The following is a 14,960-nucleotide window of genomic DNA, read 5'->3' as shown; positions in this document are numbered from 1 at the left end:
ATTTCTGATTGCAATCCAAGCAACTAACAATTATAGGTAATGTATATCCTAATGAAAATATTATTATTATGATAATTACCATAAACAAACCTTGAGTATATATGGAGTCATTCTTATCACGTTCCCTATAATTCTTCGAAGGCTCTAGCTGTCCTTCCTCTGAGCTCCCAAAAATGTTTGACTCCACCAAATCCTATAATGTAATAATTTTATATCAAGTGTACTCTTTGGTATCTCCTGCATATCTTACATCATTAGTATCATACACAACGTAGAGCTTGTGTCTACTCGGTTTATAATCATTGTCCTTATAATATTCCTCCAAGTTCCAATCACAAGGATTAACATTCACTATCATTCCAGAGGAGTCAGCTAGATTCATTTTCTTCAAATTAGCTTTATCACCAAAATAGAGCTCCTTCGCACGCATGAAAATATCATCAAGTGATGATTTTCTAGATAATTCAACTTTCTGTGGATTTGGTCCTGGAATAGATCGCCTCCTGAACCCTTTACCTGCCTCCATGTCATACAACATTCCACCTAGTATAATCTAAAAATTGTAATGCAGTAAAAATAAATAAATACAATCATTACTGTCATTCTCCTTGGATCGCCACCCTTAACATTCTGTTGTGGCATCCCTGAGCCTCTTTTCTTATATAAATCAGCAAGTTCTTTAATATTGTCTCGAATAGATTCATCTATTTTAATTAATATTAAAATTATTATTATGATCTGTACTGAAAAATAACATTATTAAAAATAACATTATTATAAATTAGAACTAGGAAGTTTATTAGTGACAGATGGCAATTAATACTAAAATTACTAATTTCTGAAAGGTGAGCGAGAGACAGGGAGATTACAATATCATAACGTCAGATGTTTTTTAATAATGATAATAATAATAAAACATACCACGAACAGCAGGAGATGGGGACTTTACGGCCATCAGAGATGAAGAAGCGGTAGATGGTGTTGGAGAAAGAGGATTCTCAGAACTTCTCTCCATTCTCTGTGGTTGCCAGTAATGATGATGATAATAATAATAATAAGGCTGTGTCTACAGCTCCGGTAACCGGACGTAGTTTGCAATGCTAGAGCTCCGGCAGTCCGTTTTTCTCCGTAAAACAGCTTGTGCGCATGCGCAGTAGTGCAAAATGGAACTTAGTCTTTTTATCAAGAAACACTAAACCCTAACCCCAAAACCCTACGATCCCGGAGGCTAAGATGTACGAGAGGGTGCTCTAAAAACTAAACCCCAATCTCAACCCTACGACCCCGGAGGCTAAGATGTACAAGAGGGTGCTCTAAAAACTAAACACTAAACCCCAATCCCAACCCTACGACCCCGGAGGCTAAGATGTACGAGAGGGTGCTCTAAAAACTAAACACTAAACCCCAATCCCAACCCTACGACCCCGGAGGCTAAGATGTACGAGAGGGTGCTATTTCTTGACCCAAAAAAAGCCAAAAAGAAAAAAATTGCAAAAAAAGATATTTTTAAAAAGAAAAAAAAAATCAAAAACTGCAGCATAGTTTTACTCGGTAGTCCTGACCGGATTCGAACCCCTGACCATATCCGTGCAATCCACACCAGCCTCTCCACTGCACCACCACGACCTTGCTGCATCATCAACGCTGGTTGTTGTATTTATACTCGGTTTCTATAATATAAATCAGTGTATTATTAATGCTGGGGCGTAGCCCCAGTATATATATAGGGGCGAAGCCCCTATTACCGGAGCTCTAGCACTGCATACCGTGTCCGGTTACCGGAGCTCTAGACACTTCCATTTCGATAATAACATGGGCCGCGTGAGGCGGCGAAGATTCTGTCAACAAAACTATGTTTAACCCGAACCGTCACAAAGAACAGTCATGAACTCCCAAGACCTATCTGTTCATCATCGATAGTAAATAAAATTCAAATTAATACAGTTGGAGACTTGGAGAAGAGCTTGTGTAGTCCTTCCATTGCTTTTCCACCATAAAGCGGTTGCAGTGACGTCACTTTTTGACGTCATAATTACTTCCGTATGGCAAAAATTAATGAGCCTCGTTCGTTTACAGTAGTAAAGTTGCTTCTTCTATGACTTCTTTTACACAGCACAAGGCAGAAAAGGAGTACAATTCTAGCGGTAGTAAGCAGAAAAGTGGCGATAGCAATAATTACAGGAGTAACAAGGCAATGCTGTGTTCACTTTGGCCGCTTCACTGGTTCTCTATCCGAGGACTTTTTGCTTCCCTTACATCCCTGAGTCCAGGAAAATGAAAGAGTAGCATGAATTAGCCATGCTCATAGTTAAGGAAGCCTTCAAGAAGAGTTTATAGCGCTGTAGAAATGAATGGCAAAGTAGCCATTTTGCCATGCGGAAGTAATTATGACGCATGCTGTGACGTCATATGAAACCACTCTAGCTAGATCTATTGCATGCAGAGTCTGTCCGTTTGACGTCATCAGTTTCCAATCCCTAGGCCTAGCCTAGGCCCTGTTACTTATTAAGTAATACCGTAGAGGGAGGGGCTGGTAACGCGAGACTAGACCAGAGACTAGACTAGGGTTGGTTGATCCATAATGACAACTACTTCTTCAATAGTAAGCGAAGCAGATTCTGGTCGAGCTACTGTAGCTGGTCATGATAGCCATCACGCTGCATCTAATTTAAAGTCTTTTGTTACTGAATCGGAACCAGGCCAGTCATCTGAGGTAAGCCTAAAGTTGCACTGATAAAGTTCACATACATGTGTATAAAAGTACAGGGGACTATGCCATAGATCATAGATACGATATAGCTTGAAATTTTTATGGGTCGGTATTTTCGTGGTTTGCTCCTGGTAGGCAATTCGTGGTTTAATTTTTATGGTTGACAGTTTACATAGCCTGTAAGGGGATGGCACTTCAATGATTTCGTGGGTTTAAATTTTATGGGCAGCCCAAAACCATGAAATTTACATTCCACAAAAATTTCAAGTTATACGGTATTAGAAACGGACCTGGATATGAAACAGGAAATAGATTATACATGAATTTATATGGGTTAGTGATATGTACTGTCATATGTGCTCTCAACAGCTACTGCATGCCCAATTCCTGCTATTTGTTATTGCTACATTATGCCCATTTAAGTAAATAAAGTTTCAAGCTAATAATAACCTACTAACAACTTGAAATAAAGCCATGTGATGGTATTTCTTATTGTTCATCTACCAAAAGTTGGGGGGGGGGGCTTCAGCCCCCTACACCTATGGTCAGGACGAATCCAACACTCTTTTTTGGTGTGCACTTTTATGGCTTGGGTGGGGCTCAATGCTTGCATTTGGCTATTCTAAAATGTGCTGTATGGTGCTTCTTGGGCTGAAAGATAATATAAATTAGTTTCCTTCAGGCTCCTTCTCTAGACTCAGTCATAAATAAACCATATAAAAGATCCCATTTTGAGCAGTTAGATAGAACTAGGTCTAAATTGGCATAGATATAATTGCACATGTAAAAGATGGTGAAAGGGCTTGCTTTAAATGTTTACACGAGTTAGAGAAGCTGGAAAAATAGAAACCTCTTTAACAATTGTTAAGAAGTGCCACGGTAAAATTTTCCTAACAGCCGGATCGTTTTCATCACCATAAACACACAATGGATGTCTATTACTTCACACAAAGACATATTAAGGCCCTCTGTATCTTCCAGTGTCTCTAGAAAAGTTCTTAGATATTATCTTTGCCTTGTTTTGCTGCTATAAAGGTCCTGTTTTGAATCCGCCATTTTGTTTTTGACTCATGATACGTCACTGCACGAATCTGTGCAGTGCCACAAAAAAGAGTGTTGGATTGGTCCTGACCCTCCTCCTTTGCAAGGGTCAGGCCCACCTGACTAATATTAGACTAACAGTCTAAATCTATGACTATCCATACAACACACTGATCTACAATTTTCTTTTTTAGAATATAACTGAGAATGAAGAATATATCTATAGATCTGATGCCAGAGAAGTAGTTCAAGTTCCTGAAAGTCATAGTACAGATTACGAGTATAATGTTGTTCAACTGCCTAAGAGTTGTATTGCTTCAGATCTCACAGACTCCACATTAGTTCCTGGTTTTCCACCGTCTGCATATACGCAATCTTATACACAGCAATCTGACATCAGTTATTCTATGAACAGGCTGACTTGTGATGAGCATATTGCAGAAGAAGCCAGTTTTGAAAAAGATACTTTAATAGTACAGGAAATAGGTAAGTTTATATTGATGCAAATTTGCAATTAATGGTATTATTTTTAGATAAGCCAATATTCAAGTTAATATTAGATTATAACTTCATGATTGATCTGGTCAGGACAAGCTCTGTTCCTGTAGTCATGTGCACTGCCACTCTTGCTGGTCTGTCTCCTCAGAGAAAAGCAGCTTTACTCCAAGATTTTATGATAAATGCTGTAAGATTTAAGGATAGCGAATCACACTTGGCAGTTCAATATCGCGAAAATATTAGAAAAAGAAGTTCTAAAGAAGGTTTTTCATGTTTTAATTTCAATATTTTGGGAGAATTTCCATTCAGCAACCTCGTGTGGTTGTTGGGTACCAAACGTTCAAGTATCAGCCTCTGCTTTCTCTGTTGCCTCCTTCAAGCTCTTAAGCTGAGAAAAATTGATATCAACTTGTTAGAAACAAAAAACGATGCTAGAGAGGATGGATCAGTAGGCAGGAAGCATGGTATCTGGCTTTTTTATGAGGCAGCAAAAAGGCTGGAAGTTCTTAGGAGCCAACCAAAGAAATTGGGGCTCCTTGAACCTGGTGTTACTATGCTAAACGTCTTCAATATTGGTCCCAGCAAAGCAGCATACAACTTTCTCCCATTTCTTGGTCAGCATTGTCAGAGATCTCTGCCGTTGTTTTTTGTTCCAACTACAAAATCAACTGAGAGTGAAAGGGGAACTCAGGAAAGTCACACTTCTATCAGACATCTACTTAATGCATATGTACCCAAAGAAGAGGTTTCATATAGAAGATTATCTCAGGGTGAATCCGAGACTGGCTATGATATCAGGAAAGCTTTCACTGAAAGAGGGCTTAATAAGCCTGAGTTTCAGAAAATTGACCTCTCCGATATGCAGCAGACTAAGAGGAAGCTTGAGAAAATAGTTGTTAAAAATATGAGCAAATATGTTACTGGTCTACCTGTAAGGTGGGTTTTTCTACGCAGCCTTCTCCAGGCTTTAAACATATCACTTATGACTAGAAGTGATATCAGCGAATGGGCCACTTCATGTGGTGCTGGTATAGATCCCAGTGAAGTTGAGGCATTCCTAACCACCTTCACAAGCTTTGCCAGTCTCCTTTACATCCCCTCCTACACTGATATTGTCCTACTGGATATTGAGAGATTCACTGATTGCCTTGACAAGGTCTTTGATTGTGGCCGTTCTCTTGATGAAGCAAATTCCTATGGATTCATTACTGAAGCAGCCATTGATAAGTTAGCAAAAGATGAGAAGTTAGACCCTAAATTGTTCAAGTCACTCTTGAAGTCTTTCTGTTTCATCACTTCCATAAGCTTATCGAAAATTGAATGTTTGAAGTACTTTTCTCTTACTGAAGTGGCCTCATATTTCTACATTCCTAGTATGCGCCCTTCAGAACCAGCTAATGGTCACAGCCCTCATTCGCTTTATTTGCGTTGTTCACCAGGCATACTTGGAAACGTCCAAGTTCTTCTCGTTTGTGAGATACTTTCACACGACAATTGCTACATTGTCCCATACAAGCACATTAACACATCAATTATTAGAGTAAAACACAGTGAAGAACATGTCGATGTTAAAATGATCGATCACAAAGATGTTATAGAGCTGAGACTTGAGAATATAGATCCTTTGAGCACCAAAAAATACAAAGCAGTATGTTTGCTTATAGTTAAAGCATGTGCTATCGCTATGAAAAACCATAAGTATCAGTATCATTTTGAGTTACTTTGTGTTGACGATGCTAAAAACCACATCATATACCACTCAAAGAATAATTATTCGAAATGCCCGTCATGTGTTGATGCCATTAACAGTGATGCAATTCAAAAGCACTGGATGAATGCCATTATTAACTATGGGACAGCTACGTAACACTAAAAATAGCAAGAATTTTTTAAAAGCTGCATACTTAAACCTGACTTTTATAATTTTTGTAGTTGCTATGAATATGTAGTTTTGCTTTTTAAAATAATAGTGGTTTTCTTACAAAAGATGGTGATAGTCTGGCAAAATTTGCATAACAGCCTGCCTAAAGGAAAGAGCATAGGGGCACTGCATGCTTTGGGTCAAGCATGAGCACTACAAAATGTGTGTACATGTGTGTTTGTGAAATAGAAAATTATAACGGTTTGTTGCTCTCAATAACAAATCGGGATAAAGAAACTAACTAAATGAACAGTAAAATTAAAATTGAAAAAATGTCATAAAATCACGCTGACCTAGAGTTGTTCATATTTTTTTAGACACTGCGCTATCTTTTACTCTTTTTATTTTATTCTGCCGGTTTCTTTGTTGTTTCCCCAAAGTTTTCTTACGACTTGATGATACTGATGTATCAATGAAATCATAATCATACTGCGAATAAGCAGCACCTATGGAAACAATAATAATAATGATTGAAGCTATTATTGTCACAAATATCAGGAGCGTATCTAGAAATTGGAAAAGGGGGTGCTGAGAGCATGTGAAGCGTGCTGCGATTTTGGCCACACCCCTTTTACGGCGGTAAAACAGCGTTTTCTTGCATTGTTGTGAATTACTTTTTACGGGTGGGGTCAAGATAATTTCAAGCATACTCAAGCATACTGGCACTTTTAATTGCTCTTTAAGGCACTGGAAACTGCTGAAATCATGATCAGGGGGCTAGATAACTTAATAGGCTTGGTAGTAATGCAAGAGCCCTGGACTTAAGTAATGTTTTCTGAGCCAAGCCATGAGGGGGGTGCTCAAGCCCCCCTCAGCCCTAGTCCAGGCTACCTCACCCCCCCCTTTGGATACGCCACTGACTATAGTAACTAGTTGTGCATTACTGCTAACATAATGTGAATAGATTACCTCTTTTCTTTCTTTTGTTATCATGATTATAATGACCAGAATAGTAATAATAGTCACCTGAATAATAATCACCAGAATAATAATAATCACCAGAACTAGAAAGAGGTCTAGTAGGGGTTGCAGAAGAAGGCGCTGTTAAAAATTAAAGTAAATTTATTTAAATTATAAATTATGGTACATACTTTCCTGACTTTCCTCACATCCATCACCAGAGTAGCCATCAGGACACCTGCAGTAATGTACTGGGAGACACTGTCCATCATTAGAGCAACCAGACCCTCTATTGCAGGCTGACCCTGTAATTAACACAAATATCAATTTTATACATGTACATTATTAATACTCTTTTGCTTTATAGAAAGTTTGAGCTTAAGCTGCTTCTGAGCTCAAAATTTTTGAGCTACAAGCACTCTCACTATTTAAAACTGCATGTGAATAATGAATAGTTTGTCAATTGTCACTGCAAGATGCTTTGCTGAGGCTTATGCCATACTGTGTACACTGTCTCTACCATCATTGTTACACATTATGCTCACTACTCTCTACAGTACTAGTAGCATGAAGTATATTGTAAGACTGGCAGCTGCTTCTACTGAGCCAGCTCCATTGTCTGCCACTACTTTATATTGACCATTATCTTCAAACTGAGGACCCAATATAATCAATGACCCAGTACTGGTCAAATACATCCTAGAACAATTAAAAAATATGTAATAATATGAAAATAAAACATATAGTAATAATAATAATAAAGAATTTAATCCAAGTATCCATTGTATTATTACAATCAATGTAATATTAGATTAGTGTACTTATCAAATTTGATTTACTTTGTGGTATTTTTGAAGTCAATTTCATTTGAGTTGTGATACCATTTCAGTACTGGTGGTGAGTTCCCTCTTGCTGCTGCTTCAAAAACAACATAAGATGGAGGATCACGAGCAACCACACTAGTAGGACTCTTCTCAATCACAGGAGGCTCTGATTATAATTATTAGTTATAATTAAAAATATTTTAATAATTACCTCCAATTTGAATTTGACGAATCACAGAGCTAGTGACATTATCAAGTGTAGCTGTACACACATATATTCCTTGATCAGCAGCTGCAATGTCCTTTAATACTAGCAGTCCTTCAGTGTCAGTGTTGCCACAATTATCAACACTTTTATTAGTACAGAATGAAGAATGATCCTCCTCCAGTGCCCTATTCAGTATATTAATATACTACACACAAGAGCTTAGAGTCTGCATGTACTGCAATAATAAACTAATTTGCTTCAAAGTTCGGCCCAAAAGCGTGAATTATATAGTAAAGAATAATCATTTTAACATGAAACAACTCCAAACATTAGTCACAATGTTTTTGTGAATTTCATGAATTTTTAAAATTGCTCAAAAATTAGGCCAAAGACTCTGTAAAACAAAGGCCTGTACAGGGTTGTTGGCCAAATTTCATCAAAAATGACTAGGAGAGCGTTTTTTGTTTTAATAATTTTTCTAATGCATGTATATGATTTAATGTTGCATAAAAAATTTGAGCTGACTCTGATCAAAATTAGATTTTTTATGAATTTTTAAAGTTACTCAAAAATGGGGCCAAAGTCCCTGTACTATATAGTACAGGGTCGTTGGCCAAATTTTGTCAAAAATTACAAGTTAAGAAATCTCCATTTTTATTACATTTTCTGATGTATATACATGTATTTATGTTGTGTAGAAAGTTTGAGCTGATTCCGATCAAAATTGGATTTTTTACGAATTTTTAAAGTTACTCAAAAATGGGGCCAAAGGTGATTTTTTGACAAAAATCCTAATTTCTATTACAGTCACTATTGTAAGTTTAGTGTGTATATCTCACTGTTCAGATCCTTTAACAATTCTTTTCCAAGTTACATCAACATTTTGATTTGCTTTACACTGCAGCTCAAGACAGGCACCACTCTGCACATAATTAACCTCTGAAGATGGAGTCACTGATACCTTTAATCCCTTCGCTAAAAAGCAACAATACTGAGTAAAAATGCATATTAACACTTTACTATATATTATACCATGTTTACCATTATACGGGTTTATTTTTGCGGTGAAATATTTTTGTGAATTTTACGGTTTCTTGCTCAGTCAAAAAAATTTCAAACACAAAATTCTGCATTTTCATTGACATATGGTGCAGTTTGAAAGGCAAAAATCAATTCCACGAAATCTTAGAAATGCAAGATTTGCAAAAAATTTTACCGCAAAAATAAGCTGGTATATATATGGTATTTTATTTTTTCATCAAGTGCTTACTGCAATTAGTTATGTCCACACTCCTTAGTCTTTGACCTCTGACCTCAATAGGATAGCCACATAGGACATACTCATAGTAAGGACGATTGGATCTCAAGTATTCTTGAAGCCAAAGGGCAGAACAATCACACACTATCATGTTGTCTTGTGTTATGTTTGTCCGAAAATCATTCCATTGCCTATAGCATGGAAATAAATAAAGGTACTAAAATTACAGTAAATATACATTAAATAATAATGTACAGATGCTTACTGACTCTTGTTAGTCTTTTCAAGTGGTCCCTCAGCAATCAAACTGATTTGTTTTTATACAAAGCTCTGTATAGCAAGTACATATATATAGTAGATCTTATATGAGATAGCTGTTTTATGATTCTATCAATAACTTACAGCTGAGCAAGATGTCTTAAATTAAGAAAAGGAAATGTTTCAATTCTTTCCATCCATTATCAGCTAGGCCTAATAAAAGATTAGTCAAAAGTTAAAAAGGGGAGGAGTCAAGACAAGAGTCCAATCCTTGACTCCTTCAAGTTATCTATAAATCAGCCCACACCACTCGAGCTCTACCAGATTTTTTTATAACTGTCTTATCTTTGGAGTTCGGACAAATGAATAGCATGAGGTTGCCTTTTTATTTTTATATTTTACTATACTAGTTTTTTTCTTTTGTAGGACATCAAAGACCGAACCTGTGCCAGGCGAAGTTAGTGACCCTCGAGATGACCGTGTAAGTCATCCTCGAAGTCATCTTGACTTTCCGTACCAACAACTCCCAGTTCAAGTCCGTGCTGCCAAAAGAGGCGGCAGTCAGACTGTTATGGGTTCACAATTTTACAGCTACCAAAGGAAGAGCTATTTTGGCGATGTTGTCGAAGACATAGTCACTTCACTTGTCATACCAGATACTAGAAGTATGCAGATCTATCATAAGCTATCTGTAGTTATGGTTTGACTTTGACTTGAGTGCTTATTGCCCATACCTAAATTAATCATACACTAGGCTAGCAATCTTTATGGTTTTTGTGTCACGACTGAAACTTTGTTGAAAGCACTGAACTTTGTGGCTACTTTGATGTGCTATCATCAACTCTGTTGTTGCCTGAAATAGAACAGAGTTGCCATAAGATCAAAGTAACCACAAAGTTGAATAGTGGTTGGTGGGCTTTAGACGGTTGGCCATCTAGCTGGCAATGACTGAGTGTTTACTTTTCTTAGCATTTTTCTGTCAATCAATAATTAAATTACACACGATTGATGACATCATATTGGTCATACATGGTAGCAGAACAGATCAATGTATCTCTCTCCACCTAAAAAAATAATGCTTGGGTTTTGATGGCTTAACTGTCTGCTAGTGGTTAGTATGGTTCAAGTTCCAGCTTTGTGTTTTGAGCCTCTCCTTGAGATTCATATTGTTCAGCTTTCATGACAACCATATGTGATATTGGTCAGGCAGAAATTCCTACCTGATGCAAAAACGAATGCAGTGTTACCAGACAGTTTTCTCCTAACTGTTTAGTGACACGAGATTACATTTGTGGTTACTTCATAGATATTAGAGTAAATGAAAGAGATTGGAAACGGGGCGTAGCAACAGGAAATGCTAGTTGGGTTACCACGTGACAACCATCTGTCCTCCATTCATGAAGCTGTCCTGCAAGGAATTCGAAGGAAACTTGTGTCACTCCAGGACAACGCTTGCTTATGATCTATAGCCTATTGCACATATCATTTTTAGAGCTACCTACAGCAAGTTTTTTGTCTCTCTAAAGCTATGCTGCAATCAGTTATAGGTACAGCAAAATCAACTATTTTTGGTACACTTTAGCTCTTGTAACAAACTCATACTTCACAGATTCTAACTCTAACCTGTATAATTACTTTGGAAAGTGTAAGGCCTTTCATATGATTATAATGGTTTCCAGTTTTACTTTAGCATGTTTTGAGAAAAGGGAGAATAATGAAATAAATGGCATTTTAAGAAGGAAAATGGGCTGTATCATTAAAACTATAACATTTTCTGTACAATAGATAACAGTAGTGTTGAGAGGAAACATTAGGCTTCTTGATGCATCAGTTTCACTTAAATGAGAACAGTCCTTTGCCAGATATTGCTCCTGAAAGAAGAAAAAGTAGCATGAAAATAGTGACAAAATCCCAACCCGCCTCTGTTTGCTTAGTAACAATACAAATAAGTAGAGGTTGGGCTACGCCCACGCACCCATTTCCAATCCCTTTCATTTACTCTAATATCTATGGTTACTTTGATCTTTAGTCTTGCCACGCCCCTTCACTCATGGCAAGACTGTTCGATCTTGTACAAGCAACATGTTGCCAAGAATATAAAATATTCTTGGCAACAATTAAAGGCCTTTTCACACTGACCAAAGTAATGTGCATTGATGTGCATTAATTGTGTTCACACTAGAGTGGTTTCAAATTGATGCGCATCAATGAGCATCACTCTCACTTCACCTCCAGAGGTGGATTGATGTGAAGTGATGTGCTTCGATCAGTGTAAACCAATGGCAACAAGAACACAAAATCATACATAATCCAGCTGCTAGTGTGAACAAGATCAACAAAGTGCATCAAAGCGCTTTGAAAACTGTGCCAGTGTGAAAAAGCTTTAAGTTGCAAGGTAACGTTATAGCAACGTGTTGCCTATTCTAGTGTATGAAGGGCTTAATGGCAGCATAAATTAGGGATAGTATGTGTAAGCCACACTTTTAGTGGGCCCAGCCATCCTATAATCATATTACTAGTAGTCTAGTCTAGTGGCATTATATTTATGGGCCCAATGTCCCCTCCCAGCAAAATAGGCAAGGCATGAGACTATTAAAATACTGTATATCACAAACTTTTTGATGGTGTAAATTTCACAAATTTTGCGATTTTTTGAAGAATTGTGAAAATTACTTCCGCCAAAATCAAAATTTCAAGGGCACAAGATGGTGGATGGTATAAATTCACAAAAATTAAATCCGCAAAATAGATTTATAGGCAAATTTGCGAAATTTACAGCCCTTAAAAATATTGCGCTATACGGTAGCAAAAGAATTATATCCTTCTTTAAATTTATGTAGCCATTACTCACCAAGAGTTTTGGAACATCATTCTTCATCAGAAAATTCCAGTGACTACATGTCTACTAGCAGTAATGGGTCTACCTAGCACAGGAAAGACAACTCTCATTAATGAGATGCTCAGCAAATTTATAAAATTGAAACCGGAAGCAAAATGGAGCTTTGAGGAATACATGGGGAGGACAAGGAATGACCGGTGTCTTTCAATCTACGAGTTGTGTGTGCTTGGTGGTTTACCACATGATAAGTACGCATGGTCCTTTGCCACTAATCGTTTTGGTGCCATTTATTCCATCATTTGCTCTCTTTTACGTCAAGATCCTTCAATTGCTAGTGCTAATTTTGAGCCTACCGAGCAAGGCCCAAAATTTTTTTATGATGAGCATGTTCAATGGCTAATGGATCAAGTCAGTAAGCACTTGAAAAATATAGAAAATGAACGAAGCAAGCTGACCCTCATTCAAGATGGCCTCTCGCTTATTAATGTAATGGATGTTGGTGTCAATAAAGCTCTTTACGATTTTCTGTCTATTGTATTGCTCTCTTGCCACAAACACTTTCGTCTTGCTTTCTTTTCGTTGAATAGAGATGCACCTAACCTTCATAAGAAACCTGACCTACCTCATGATCGTTATGGAGAAAGAAAAGATGATGTATTAGTTATGAGACACAGGTCACGTTTAACATACCTCCTCCATTTTGCTACCCTTGGATATAAAGATGAGACTGACGTTAATAACACAGTTATAGTTGCTACAAATATTTGCACTGAAGAATCAGATGTCTCTGAGAAAGATACTTTCGAAAATGCTAAAAAAGCAATACTGGAAGAAGCAAAAAAGCAACATGTGGATAAGTTCATTAATGAAGTGCAACTTCTCAACCTGGATGCTGACTCTGGCACAATGAAGAATCTAGGACAGACTCTTCAAGATATCATCAAGAATATGAAGCAGTATAAAGTTGAACTTCCACTGTGCTGGATAATATTGCGAAGTCTCATTTCTTCTTTAACAGCTCTACATCAAGGCCAATCCAACCTGATGATTATGCATAAAGATTTTATTATCAAAGAAGCTTGGAACTTGGAAATGAAACCCGACGATGTGGAAGATTTTCTAACCACTTTCACTGATTTTGGCAGCATTTTATATATGCCTCAATTTGAGTCTCTTAGAAATATTGTCATTGTTGACATTTTCGAGTTTACACAATGTCTAAATGAGCTTTTCTATCCAACTAAGGAAAGAGAATATGCTGCACTTCTACTGAAATATGGAATTATATCGCATAATGATATTAAAAGTATAGTTCATTTTCAAGTTATAGATGATTTTATGGAGATTCTTTCTTCATTTGCAATGGTAACTGAAATCAGTACTGGCAAATCAGTTATTGTGGAAGGAAAATCTCTTCAACCTGAGCCACGCTATTACTATTTGCCATCAGCACGAATTGGCAGTTTGTACACTCTTCCAACCAATAAAGATTACGCTTTACTTGAAGTAAAAAGTGTTACCTTTCCTGCTAACCTACAAGCCTGTATCGGTCATGGCATAATGGCAAAAAGTGAAGATGTTGTTTTGGTTGCCATGGAGCATTCCAATGTTTCACGGTTTCGATTCCAATCTGAAGGCTGTCCTCACATTATAATTGACATGATTTATGAAGGACAGAAATCAAAAATAGTAATAATGAGTTCTATTGATGATCTAACATATGATGCCACAGTTGATGCATGTAGCAAATTTTTACATGCTTTTTGTGACTGTTTGTTGAGAAAAGCCAACACATTACGTAACCTTGAACGTGCATTTGCCGTTCCATGTTGTGTTCCTAGTAAGGAGCCTCATCTTCTTTATTGTGATCAGGATTTTGACCTCTGTGATGAATGCATGCAAGCAACTCCACAAAGGAACTTCCGCTCATGTTGGAGAGATGCAGTAAAAAAAGTAATAAAAGCTACATAGACAAACTTTAAGTTGTTCATTTTTCTAAATTGAAACTCTGCATTATTATTTTTGTAGTGTCGGCACTTAAATGAAGAAAAAGCATCTGGTATGAAAAGTGAGTAACTAATGGTCAGTGGTGTTGAATTATTTATTGTGTCTTAAACAGATCCCGCTATTGAGACATCTGAGGAAACTGTCAATATAAGTGAAACAGATATAATTGATCTTGCTCAAGAATTAGGCATAAGTGATACTTCTGTAGTCATTAAAGATAAACAAAAAGCAATCATGAACATTGTATCAATGTGGAACAAAAAGAGAAAGGGAAGTCAATAAATTTTATGTGAGATCAGTAATCTACTGACATACATGCATGTACATACTCACACAGCTTTTAAGATTTATTTTTTCAAGTGTATTAGGAATTAATTATTTTTTGAATAAATATAATTATTAATTACACAATGTACCGCTATAGTTATGCTGAGTCATTTTCTTTGCAAATTTTACTTTGTAGTTTTTAAAATCTTGTTTTTGTTTCTTGACTGTT

At 36.9% G+C, this 14,960-nt stretch overlaps 2 protein-coding genes and 1 long non-coding RNA gene across 3 annotated transcripts; 2 read left to right on the top strand and 1 right to left on the bottom strand.

The window, feature by feature from the left end:
- Window positions 1-1,524: 1,524 nt before the first annotated feature.
- LOC109584395 (uncharacterized) lies at window positions 1,525-2,414 on the bottom strand. Its single transcript, XR_002185972.1, has 2 exons — window positions 1,767-2,414; window positions 1,525-1,670 (listed from the first exon to the last, which is right to left on the bottom strand). It is a non-coding gene; the product is annotated as an uncharacterized LOC109584395 (long non-coding RNA).
- A 123-nt stretch (window positions 2,415-2,537) lies between these two features.
- On the top strand, window positions 2,538-7,125 carry LOC109584400 (uncharacterized). Its single transcript, XM_020000145.1, has 3 exons — window positions 2,538-2,713; window positions 3,946-4,237; window positions 4,285-7,125. The coding sequence occupies exons 1-3, from the start codon at window positions 2,582-2,584 to the stop codon at window positions 6,114-6,116; spliced, it is 2,256 nt and encodes a 751-aa protein (XP_019855704.1). The 5' UTR covers window positions 2,538-2,581; the 3' UTR covers window positions 6,117-7,125.
- Window positions 7,126-9,992: 2,867 nt separating this feature from the next.
- Window positions 9,993-14,936, top strand: LOC109584401 (uncharacterized). The gene is made up of 4 exons (XM_020000146.1): window positions 9,993-10,283; window positions 12,459-14,410; window positions 14,486-14,525; window positions 14,577-14,936. The coding sequence occupies exons 1-4, from the start codon at window positions 10,190-10,192 to the stop codon at window positions 14,744-14,746; spliced, it is 2,256 nt and encodes a 751-aa protein (XP_019855705.1). The 5' UTR covers window positions 9,993-10,189; the 3' UTR covers window positions 14,747-14,936.
- Window positions 14,937-14,960: the final 24 nt, after the last annotated feature.

Source organism: Amphimedon queenslandica, unplaced genomic scaffold (genome assembly GCF_000090795.2).
Source record: "Amphimedon queenslandica unplaced genomic scaffold, v1.1 AMPQUscaffold_13212, whole genome shotgun sequence".
Lineage (NCBI taxonomy): Eukaryota > Metazoa > Porifera > Demospongiae > Haplosclerida > Niphatidae > Amphimedon > Amphimedon queenslandica.
This window is presented reverse-complemented; position numbering and strand designations above follow the sequence as displayed.